This window comes from Equus quagga, chromosome 1 (assembly GCF_021613505.1).
Source record: "Equus quagga isolate Etosha38 chromosome 1, UCLA_HA_Equagga_1.0, whole genome shotgun sequence".
NCBI classification, from domain to species: Eukaryota; Metazoa; Chordata; class Mammalia; order Perissodactyla; family Equidae; genus Equus; species Equus quagga.
The window spans coordinates 74,138,076-74,150,200 of record NC_060267.1 but is presented as its reverse complement, the minus strand read 5'-3'; the positions used below and the strand labels follow the sequence as shown (position 1 = coordinate 74,150,200).

At 40.2% G+C, this 12,125-nt stretch overlaps 1 protein-coding gene across 1 annotated transcript; it reads left to right on the top strand.

Annotated features, from left to right (window-relative positions):
* Positions 1-383: 383 nt before the first annotated feature.
* On the top strand, positions 384-1,334 carry LOC124225155 (olfactory receptor 2K2). Its single transcript, XM_046637654.1, has one exon. The coding sequence runs from the start codon at positions 384-386 to the stop codon at positions 1,332-1,334; it is 951 nt and encodes a 316-aa protein (XP_046493610.1).
* Positions 1,335-12,125: the final 10,791 nt, after the last annotated feature.

Below are 12,125 nucleotides of genomic sequence, written 5' to 3'. Positions count from 1 at the left end.
TTCTTTTCTTATTTGTGCTCAGTGACATATTAGGCCTTCATACATATTTTTCGTCTTTCAGTATTTTCAAATCTTTACTGAAAACCTACTGTGGGCCAAGTATAGGATTATGGGCTGAGATTCAGATATTAAATATGTTTATTCTTGTTCCTAAATGAATTATTTTCTAAATTTTATTGTGGAAGAATCAACTTTTTTTGCCCCTTTAGATCAATAGATACACTATGCTGTGATTTCTTGTGGTAAAATTGTGTTTATGATAGTGAAAGTAAGTTTGAAAGCGTTTTCCTAGCTAAATGAACAGTGTACTTTATCCATCCCTTTCTGTCCTCAGATGAAATGAAGAGAATAAGGCTAGAATCACTACAGGTGAGTGGAAGGAAATGCAAGGAGAAAACCTCACCATCTGGAGCCTTTTTTTCCTGGAGGGTTTTTCGAGATACCCAGAGTTAGAGATCGTTCTCTTTGTCTTCAGCCTTGTAATGTATCTGATAACCCTCCTGGGCAACAGCACTCTTATTTTAATCACTGTCCTAGATTCATGCCTTCAAAGCCCCATGTACTTGTTCCTGGGGAATCTCTCTTTCATGGATATTTGTTACACATCTGCTTCTATTCCCACTTTGCTGGTGAACCTGCTGTCATGCCAGAAAACCATTATCTTTTCTGGGTGTGCTGTACAGATGTATGTGTCCCTTGCCATGGGCTCCACGGAGTGTGTGCTCCTGGCTGTCATGGCGTATGACCGTTATGTCGCCATTTGCAACCCGCTGAGATACCCCATCGTCATGAACAGGCAGGTCTGTGTGCAGTTGGCCACTGTCTCCTGGGTGACCGGCTGTCTGACCGCCCTGTTGGAAACCAGTTTCGCCCTGCAGATACCGTTTTGTGGGAATCTCATCGATCACTTCACATGGGAAATTCTGGCCGTGCTGAAGTTAGCTTGCACAAGTTCACTGCTCATGGACATGGTCATGCTGGTGGTCAGCGTGCTCCTCCTGCCCATTCCACTGCTGTTAATATGCATCTCCTATGTCTTAATCCTTTCTACTGTTCTGAGAATCAGCTCAGCAGAGGGAAGAAACAAGGCTTTTTCTACCTGTGGTGCCCACTTGACCGTAGTGATCTTGTATTATGGGGCTGCCCTCTCCATGTACTTAAAACCTTCTTCAGCAAGCTCACAAGAAATAGATAAAGTCATCTCATTGCTTTATGGAGTCCTTACCCCTATGTTGAACCCCATAATTTACAGTTTAAGAAACAAGGAAGTCAAAGATGCTATGAAAAGACTACTGGGCAGAATAACATTGCATCAGACGTGTGAAAATCTCTGACTGGGTGCCTGTGGCTTTTCTAGGAGTGCGCTCCTGGCAGAACTTGCCAGAGAAATTCTAGAAGATATACTCACCCTCAGAACACTGACTTGAACCTTACTTAGCTCTATAATTTTACAGTTGTGAGAGATGTGTACACAGAGTGATTGCCTATGAATAATAGTAGGCTCCAATTAGCGTTTAGTAATATTTTCCATCTTTTGTGTTTCGTGGTTGTGAGAAGTTTTGGACTATAGAGTCATTACAAGTTTGCTCCAGAAGGAAACTTGGATAAATTTAGTCAGTGAATGTCGGTGCCAGAAGAAACTTGTATATCCTCTCTGCCTTAAGTCCTTTCTGGAATGAGGCAGGAGCACAAAGAAACAAGAAAAGATTGTCCTTGATTATGCAAGTGAGAAAACAGAAAGGAAAATTAAAAGACTTGCTCAACATCACACAATTGCAGAACCGGAACTGCAACCCTCATCCTTTCCACTTCTTTGCTGGATCTTGCTCTCCCACACTGTGGTGGCTCCCTAACTACCCTTCCTCATCCGGAACTCCTGATTAAAACTGGAGGCTGGCCCGGTGGCCCAGCGGTTAAGTGCGCATGTTCTGCTTCAGCGGCCTGGAGTTCGCCGGTTTGGATCCCGGGTGTGGACATGGCACTGCTTGGCGAGCCATGCTGTGGCAGGCATCCCACATATAAAGTAGAGGAAGATGGGCACGGATGTTAGCTCAGGGCTAGTCTTCCTCAGCAAAAAGAGGAGGATTGGCAGCAGACGTTAGCTCAGGGCTAATCTTCCTCAAAATAAATAAATAAATAAATAAACCCTCCTGACTTCCTGAGTAAGGCATCCAATGCTGACTTGATCTGCTCACCTGCTGATCTTGCTTTTCTAAGCACCCAGAGACTTATGCAAATTGTATCTGTCTCTGTGCTGGAATACCACCCATACGCTAATGCAGTCGTTTTTGTGCTTTTATCTTTTTTCTTTGTTTGATGATTGACTTCACAAGGGCAAGGATTCCTATTATTTTGTACATTTTATGTTTATAGCAGTCATTCGGTAAACCAATAAATTAGCTTTAAACTAATCACTTTGTTTCAGAAATAAGTACCACTTGTGAAAATTTTGAAGAAGAAACAAGCATGGGCAATGAGGTATATTGCTTTATAAATATCCAACAATTACAGAGGCAATGTTTTCATTAGTTGTTTTAAATCTTTTATTGTATAAAAATATTCCTTGTTAAAAATGCATATTTTGAGGCTGGCCTCGTGGCTGAGCGGTTAAGTTTGAGTGCTCCACTTTGGCAGTCTGGGGTTCGCTGGTTCATATCCTGGGCGTGGACCTACACACTACTCATCAGGCCATGCTGTGGTGACGTCCCACATAGAAGAACTAGAATGACTTGCAACCAGGGTACACAACTATGTACTGGGTCTTTGGGGAGGAAAAAAAAGAGGAAGATTGGCAACAGATATTAGCTCAGGACCAATCTTCCTCACCAAAAAAAAAAAAAAAAAAAAATCTTAAAAAAAATAGCAGATTTTGGGCCTCTACTCCCAGATATTCTGATTCATTAGCTCTGGGGTGGGGTCCTGATAATCTTCATTTATAATAGATCCCCAAGAAATTCTGATAGAGGTTGTGAAATGATCATACTTTGGGAGACGTTGTTTCCAGTGAAAATCTGTCATTCCAAAGGAGAGGTAGGATTAGTTCTCATTTCTCCCTTTTTCCTTTTAATTTTTCTTCCATTCTTTCTGCCTCCATGTGCACCTTCTCACTTGCCCACCTCTACTTCTAGAGTAGGGAAGGATTTTGAGTGGAGAAAGGTTAACCCACTTGACGAATTTCAAAATATGAAAGACCTAAAAAGCTTTAGTATGGGATGTTGAATTCTGGATTATTTAACTCTTACACCATTCCCATGGATCTTGGGCTTCCATTACATGTTCCTGGATGTGTAACCCACTTGTAAAGAGACTTGAAATAACCACATACAAAATTCTTAGCAAGGGGACAAATTTGATGCTAGAGGTTGCTGCCAAGAGATGTTCATAGAAGCTAGGAGTAATTATTTTTCTGCTTAGATACCTTAACCTTCTCAACTCAGTTACCATATTAATTTCCTGGCAATGTCAGAGTCATTTTGAAGTGAAATTTCATAATAGGCTTTTATTAGAGTGGAGCTGAATTTTATGTTAGAGTAGAATGAACTGTCTGCCTCCTGAAATTAGCTATAATATGTGTGGTACTAAATATAAACAGGGATAACCATAGTTATAAAAATAGCTGAAATCTTTACTTCCAAGAGTGAACTATGAGAACTTGAAGACACAGAGACTGAACACTCTCTGTAATTAATATATCAGCTTTGACACAAAGAACTGAGCAAATTGACATGGAGCCAGATGTTCCAGGATACGATGTGGACCAGAATGGGACACTGAAACAAATGAGAAATGGCCCAGATGTCAGAGAAGGCCCCAGGATGGGACCCAGGCAGGTATCCCCCTAGCAGCTCTTGGCGAAGAGATTAGGAAGTACAGTAGTTACAGCCATGTTATGTAAAGTTGCTGTGAGTAACAAATAACAAGCAAATATAAATAGAAATGCATTTTATATATTATTCAACACTAAATTATTGGTAAATGATATATTCTTTCATTTGGATTAGATTCCATTTCAACCAATACTAATTACAGTCATTACATTTATAGCCTCAGGTAAGGGATCCTTTTTAAGTATTGTTGAAAAGAGGAATATATTTGACAGAGAAGATAAAACCACCTCTTGACAGCCAATTCCTGAAAGAATGATTACACAATCAGATTTATGCTTTAGAAAAATCTGATCATATCATTTCCCTACTTAAATCCCTTAACAGCTTTTTATTACTCTAAAGCTTGAAGTCCCTAAAATGACATGCAAGGACTTTCATAATCTGGTTACTCACCATTTACATCCTTTGCTCTAGGCATACAAAATTCCTTTTAGTTCCACGGAAGCGTGCTCTGTCTTGCTTCTTTTATTAAGAGCATTTACCACAATTTGTAATTTGATAATAATTTGTGGGTTTACTTGTTTAATGTCTCTCTCAATAGTCTGTAGGTTCGTTGAGGCAAGGACAATATCACTTTCATTTTCCACTGTTCCCCAGGGCTTAGCACAAGTTCTGGCACAGAGAAGACATTCAGTGCATACTTTTTTGTGAAGCACCAAGTGCTCAATGAACATCTGTTGAATGAAAATATGCATGTAATAAACTTTGGATGACTATCCAATTAGATACTTGACCATTCCTGTGTTGAATACCTCCTTTTGATCGCTGGTGGTGGTGAGGTGGTGGTGGCAGTGGTGAGGATGTCTGTTGAGAATTAAAGAATGTCATCATTAGTTCTTAGCATGGAATCTCTAGGACTAAAGCATTAGGTTAACCACCTTTACTTTTCAACAGAGATGGTATATTGTTAGATAAGGGAAACGTACTAACAATTATTGTTTCAGGCCTTTGGCGCTATAATTGATACAGTTTCTAATGATCAAGATGGAGAAATGTACATAGGATGAAGCCATAATTAGAGTAACTTATAACTGGTTGGATCTAATGCACACTGGAAGAGTGTTCAGAATAGAATGAATGCTTGGTCTGTTCATAGAGGGGATTCAAGTATCATATGAGTGGTTGGGCCACATGTCCTTTACAGCTCGATTCCTTATTTAAAAAATAGTAATTATAGCAGGCTTTTAGCACTCCTTCGTTTTCATGGATGTTAATAGATAGAACTTTTAGACATCTCTGAATGATCTAAATTTAGAACCTATATTAATGGATACATGGGGAAAAATAAAAGTGTCACTAGGGGGTAAGACATCTGGACATGAACAGTAGCTTGTGGGCTGACTTGGGGTTATACAATCCTTCCTCCCGCCTGCCTTGTTTGTGAGAAGGCACCACCAAAATGTGAAGTAATTATTGGGCTGGTAAGTGAAGGAAAGTAGATGATGTGGGCAGGGGGAGAGAATGTCCCTGGCAGAGGGGCAGCATGTGCAAACGTCCCCTCACAGAGGAAGCATGACACATGAACCCAAAAGAAGGTCAGTGTGATAGAGGCATGGAGAGCAAAGGGAGAAGTGGCAGGTGATGAGGCTGTAGAGGTAGGCCAAGGCCAGACCTGCAGATCTTTGAAGAGGCTAAGCACATTGAGCAGCTGTTGAAATGGTTTGAGCAAACATTCCCATTAAAAGTCCTCTGGCTACAGTGTGGAGAATTGATTGTAGAAGGTAGGACTGGACACAAAGAGACCAAGTAGAAGAAAACTGCACTGCTCCAGCTGAGTGTTATTGGAAGCTTGGACTAGAGTGGTGGCAGTGGATAAAAAGGGTGATAGGAAAATTTGAGAACTATTTAAAAAGTAGCATTAACAGATTAAGAGGTAAAGTCAACAGGATTAGATATAGCTGGTGAGAGAGATGAAAGTGTCAAGGGTGACTCAGGTGTCCAAGAAGGCTGATAGTGTCATTAACTGACACAGGGAATGCTTGAAGAGGGCCAAATTTGGGGGTTGAAGGGTAAATCAGGAGTTGTATTTTAGACACGCTGAATTTGTCAGGATTTTGAGATATGGAAGTAGAGATATCGTGGAGTGAGTTGAATAGGCTAGTTTGGAATTAATGAGAAAGATAAGCCTAGAGATATAAACTTGTGACGCATTTGCATATATGTAATAATTTAAGTTATGAACATGGTTAACCTTAATTAGGGAGAGAATACAGAGTGAGAAAATTGCCTACGGTGAAACTAGAGGAACACTAATATTTAAAACCCGTGAAAAAGGAAAAGCCAACAAAGGGGCTTTGTAAATGAGCAATCCCTCAAGCGGGGAGAGGGCAAAAGCCGGACGACAGAATCCAATTTTGGTTGAGATGAAGTAAGCGCATTCCATCCCGTGTCTCCCACTGAATGCAGTTAACAACTCGAGAGAGAATGCAGAGCAGCTGTTCGAGGACTCTGAAAAATAAATGGTAGCAGGCAAATGCGGGAAGGAAACTGGAACTCAAGGTACCAACGAACTCACGGTGAATTTTCTGCTTTTTTTTTCTTTCCTCCCTCCAGTATCTCTTGTCTTGGACTCAAGGGCAGCCTGAAACCCGAACCTACACGCTGGGTTCAGACAGAAAGATAGAAAGAGCTCCAAGAGAAGCTCCCTATTTATGGTCTGAGAAGAGAGAAATGGGGTCCCTATGCATCAGAAAGAGTATGGCAAATTCCCTGATTTTTTCTGTTACCTCTTGACCAAACCCCCAGGCAGTCCTGCGGTGACAGTGGCAGCAGCAGCAGCAGTGGTGGCTGGGCAGGCACCTAAAATCCTTAGGAAAGAGAACACTTCTTCCTGACTAGAGGAACAGCGGTCCCAGGAGCATGGGAGGAGTCCCCATTGCTCTTTTTTTTTTTCCTCTCTATTCTCTCACCATTTGGTACCTGAGGCAGAGACTTCCAGCTCCCAGAACTGTGAGAAAATAAACTTCTGTTTGAGCCACCCAGTTTGTGGTATTCTGTCACGGCAGCCCGAGCAGACTGATACGTGGTCCCTTTCTCCGTCTTCAAACCAGCAAAGATGAGTCAAGTCTTTCTCACATTGCATCACTCTGACCAAGCTTCTATCATCACATCTGTTTCTATAACTCTTTGTCTCCTTTTTCTACTTTAAGGACCTTTGTGATTACTTTGGGCCAAAACAGATAATCTCTCTGTTTTTTTTTGTTGTTGCTGTTATGAATTGTGAGCAATTTATTTTTATTTCTTGTAGTGTTCACGTAGTCTTTGATGGCATTAAACCTTTTATAATAAAAGCTACACATTTGTGAAACGACAACAGGATAAAGAGGCAAAAATGTTTTGTGTGAAAGTGTCAGTGTTTTATAATCCTAGACTACTTTTTATTTATTGAGTTCATAATAGTTTATATCATTGTGAAATTTCAGTTGTACGTTATTTCTTGTCTGTCACCACATAAGTGCTCTCCTCACCCCTTGTGCCCACCCTCCACCCATTCCCCTGGTAACCACTGAACTGTTTTCTTTGTCCCTGTGTTTGTTTATATTCCACACATGAGTGAAGCCATATGGTGTTTGTCTTTCTCAGTCTGGCTTATTTCACTTAGCATAATTCCCTCCAGGTCCATCCATGTTGTTACAAATGGGATGAATTTGTCTTTTTTTATGGCTGAGTAGTATTCCATTGTATATATATACCACATCTTCTTTGTCCAATCATTGGTTGATGGGCACTTGGATTGTTTCCATGTCTTGGCTATTGTGAATAGTGCTGCAATGAACATAGGGGTGCCTATGTTACTTTGGATTGTTGATTTCAAATTGTTTGGGTTGATATCCAGTAGTGGGATATCTGGGTCACATAGTCTTATTTTTAGTTTTTCGAGGAATCTCCATGCTGTTTTCCATAGTGGCTGTACCAGTTTGCCTTCCCACCAGCAGTGTATGCAGGTTCCCTCCTCTCCACACCCTCTCCAACATTTGTTATCTTTAGTCTTAGTGATTATAGCCATTCTAATGGGTGTAAGGTGATATCTTAGTGTAGTTTTTATTTGTATTTCTCTGATAATTAGTGATGTTGAACATCTCTTCATATGTTTATTGGCCATCTGTATATCTTCCTTGGAAAGATGTCTGTTCATATCCTCTGCCCAATTTTTGATTGGGCTGTTTGTTTTTTTGTTGCTCAGTTGTGTGAATTCCTTATATGTTATGGAGGTTAACCCCATGTCAGATATATGATTTGCAAATCTTTTCTCCCAGTTGGTGGGTTGTCTTTTTCTTTTGACCCTAGTTTCTTTTGCCTTGCAGAAGCTCTTTAGTCTGATGAAGTCCCACTTGTTTGTTTTTTCTTTTGTTTTCCTTGTCTGAGAAGACATGGTATTTGAAAAGATCCTCTTAAGTTTGATGTCTAGGCATGTACTACCTATATTGTCTTCCAGGAGTTTTATGGTTTCAGGACTTATCTTCAAGTCTTTGATCCATTTTAATCCATTTATTTTTGTGTATAGCATGAGATAATGGTCTACTTTCATTCTTTTGCATGTGGCTGTCCAGTTTTCCCAATACCATTTATTGAAGAGACTGTCTTTTCTCCATTGTATGTTCTTGGCACCTTTATCGAGTCTACTTTGTCTGATATAAGTATTGCAACACCTGCTTTCTTTTGTTTGCCATTAGCTTGGAGTATCCTCTTCCATCACTTCACTCTGAACCTGTGTTTGTCATTGGAGCTGAGATGTGTGTCCTGGAGGCAGCATATTGTTGGGTCTTGTTCTTTAACCCATCTTGCCACTCTCTGTCTTTTTATTGGAAAATTCAATACATTTACATTTAGGGTGATTATTGATATATGAGAGCTTAATGATGCCATTTGATCACTTGTTTTCTGGTTCTCCTGCATTTCCTTTGTTTCTCATCCTGTGTATTTTGGTCTACCAATTGAGTTATATAGTTTTTTGTGTTGTATTCCTTTGTTTTCTCCTTATTTATTATTTGTGTCTTTGTTCACTTTTTTGTTTAGTGGTTACCATGAGGTTCGTATTCAAAATCTCATAGATAAGATAGTCCATTTTCTGATGGCCTCTTATTTCCTTAGACTAAGCCAATTCAGTCTCTTTCCTCTTCTCCTCTTAAATTGTTTTTCTTACATCTTATTCCAACTTGGGTTGTGAGTTTCTGATTAAAATGACAAGATTATCTTTGCTTTTGGTGTTTTCCTTCTCTTTATCTTTTGTTTTTTTGAGGAAGATTAGCCCTGAGCTAACTGCTGCTAATCCTCCTCTTTTTGCTGAGGAAGACTGGCCCTGAGCTAACATCCGTGCCCATCTTCCTCTACTTTATATGTGGGACACCTACCACAGCATGGCTTTGCCAAGCCGTGCCATGTCCGTGCCTGGGATCTGAACCTAGGAACCGCGGGCTGCTGAAGGGGAGTATGCGCACTTAACCGCTGTGCCACCGGACTGGCCCCTCCTTCTCTATCTTTAATGCTATTCTTGAGTATTTGCTAACCTGTTCTGATGTATAGCTACAATTTTCTGATTTTGTCTACCTATTTATCTCCTTACTCTGTGCTTTGTAACCCCTTTCTCCCCTTTTTCTTTTTCAGGTATGAGGGCCTTCTTGAGGATTTCTTATAGGAGGGGTCTTGTGGCTACAAACTCCCTTAGCTTTTGTTTATCTGGGAAAGTTTTTATTTCTCCATCATATCTGAAGGTTGTTTTTGCTGGATAGAGTATTCTTGGCTGAAAGTTTTTGTCCTTCAAAGATTTGAATATGTCATTCCAGTCTCTCCTAGCCTGTAAGGTTTCTGCAGAGAAAGCCACTGAAAGCCTGATAGGGGTTCCTTTGTAGGTTATTTTCTTCTGCTTTGCTTCCCTGAGTATTTTTTCTTTGTCATTCACTTTTGCCAGTTTCACTACTACATGCCTTTCAGTAGGTCTTTTTACATTGACATATTTAGGACTTCTGGTAGCCTCTTCCACATGGATTTCCATCTCCTTCCCTAGGTTTGGGAAGTTCTCTGCTATTATTTCTTTGAACAAGCTTTCTGCTCCATTCTCCTTCTCTCCTCCCTCTTGAATACCTATAATTCTTATGTTGTATTTCCTAATTGAGTTGGATATTTCTGGGAGACTTTCTTCATTTATTTTTAGTCTTAGTTCTCTCTCCTCCTGTATCTGGAGCATTTCAACATGTCTATCCTCAATTATGCTGATTCACTCCTCTATGATGTCTGCTCAAGCATTCAGGGAATCCATATTTTGTTTTATCTCTTCCATTGTGTGTTTCATCTCTAATATTTCTGATTGATTCTTCTTTATAGTTTCAATCTCTTTTGTGAAATAGCTCTTGAACTCATTGAATTGTTTCTCTACATTCTCTTTTTACTCGTTGAGTTTTTTGATGATACCTATTTTGAATTCTCTGTCATTTAGATTACGTATTCTGTGTCCTCAGGACTGATTTCTGGGTACTTGCCATTTTCTCTCTGGTCTGAAGATTTGATATAACTTTTGATGCTGCTACAGGGCATGGCTCTGTTTTTGCACATTGTGGTATTATTTGGTTGCAGTTACTGCCTATTGCCACCAGGTGGTGGGAGGGGGTCAAGAGCTGTGTATTCTGAGCCCTCCTGTGTTCTGCCGAGATCCCATGCAGTGGAGCCAGTGCTGGGCGGGTGGAGAGGCGCTTTCTTCTGTGTGCTCTTGGAGTTTTCTCACTCTGCCCTTGCTATCTGCTCTCCTTGGGTGTTAGCTTGATGAGGTCACCCCTGTGTTAGATTTCACCTTGGTAGGGGCTTTCCCCTAGGCTGTGAGGGCCCTCGGGGATCTTTGATGTTGCTGCAAATGAATGTCCCCTCCCCCATTCCTTACCTCTTGAGACCACCTGCAGTCCTGGATTCCAGTCTTTTGGGGAGGGAGCGAAGTTTTCTCTTACCCTGTTCCACCTCCTCTGAGGGGGGATCCAGCCTCTCTGCCCTCCATTGTATGGCTACTTGGGTCTCTCAGATGTCTTTTGTGTTGTGTTTGGATGTCCTCTGTTGGAGTATGAATGTCAGGTTACCGGGAAATCTCACTCCAACATGATGCTGAGGTCACTCTAAATCTCTCTGTTTTAAGGTCAGCTGATAAGCAACTTTAATTCCATCTGAAACATTAATATTCTTTGCTGTGTAATCCAACATGTCCACAGATTCTGTGGATTACACTGTGGACATTTTTGGGGCCATTCTTTATCCTGCCACATCTTGATTTCATAATCACTGCACTGAGAAATGAAAACACTTTAAACGTTTGGATTCCTGGACATTGATGCTGAACTTACTCCAATTCCTGAAGACCCAGAATGACACTGCAATATATATATCAGTGAGTCTGCTTATGAATTTCTAGTGATTAATTGATAGTTTTCAAAAGTTCACTTTATGGAAACTCTGAAAGAATCCCATGATTATTTCCTTAATTTGCATGTAATATTTGGAATAGTTGCCATCGACAACTGGCACATCCCCACATCTATGAATTATGGAATAAAGACCACTATAGTAGGAGAATCCAAGCTGAAGCCTTTGGAACTTCCCTTTCCTGACAGATTATAATGTTAAAGGTGATATTGCATTCCTGGTGGAACCATAGAAATTAAAGCCACCATCAAAGGCTTGGAAGATTCAAGAAGTGGTGATTTCTGTATTGTGCTCGACTTTCCAAATTGGTAGATGCAGAAGACTGACAGGTTTTGGGGAATGATAATGAATTAAAATATAATCATTTTTTTGGAGGTTCTAATTGCACCTGCTTTTCCAGATATGGTCTCCTTGCTATAGCAGCTGGTGGCTGCTTTGTTTTCTTTCCTATTTCAACAATGTGAAAACAAGAAACCATCTGCTTTCACTTGGCAGAGTCAGCAGTACACATTCACCAGATTACCTCAGGTTTCTTCCTCAAGTCTCTAGTTCTGTTTCGCAAATAGGTATTGGAATATTGATCTGTAGTTTTATTTTCAAGTGTTTTTTTTTAATACAAATACATTTTTATTTCTTCATTAATTTATTCAGTAGATATTTACTCAATATCTAATGAGTGTGAGGTGCTTTTTTGGGTGTCATGGGGGATGCAGACACGAGCAAAACATGAATTTTTGCCCTTAAGGAGTCCAAAATCTAATGAGAAAGACCTGCATGAAAATATCTAAAAACTCAAGGCAGAACAATCACTTCACACTATGTATAATGCTTTTATGT

Bases quoted from the DNA above. Each gene is read 5' to 3' on its own strand.
- LOC124225155 (XM_046637654.1), top strand. From the start codon at position 384: ATGCAAGGAGAAAACCTCACCATCTGGAGCCTTTTTTTCCTGGAGGGT.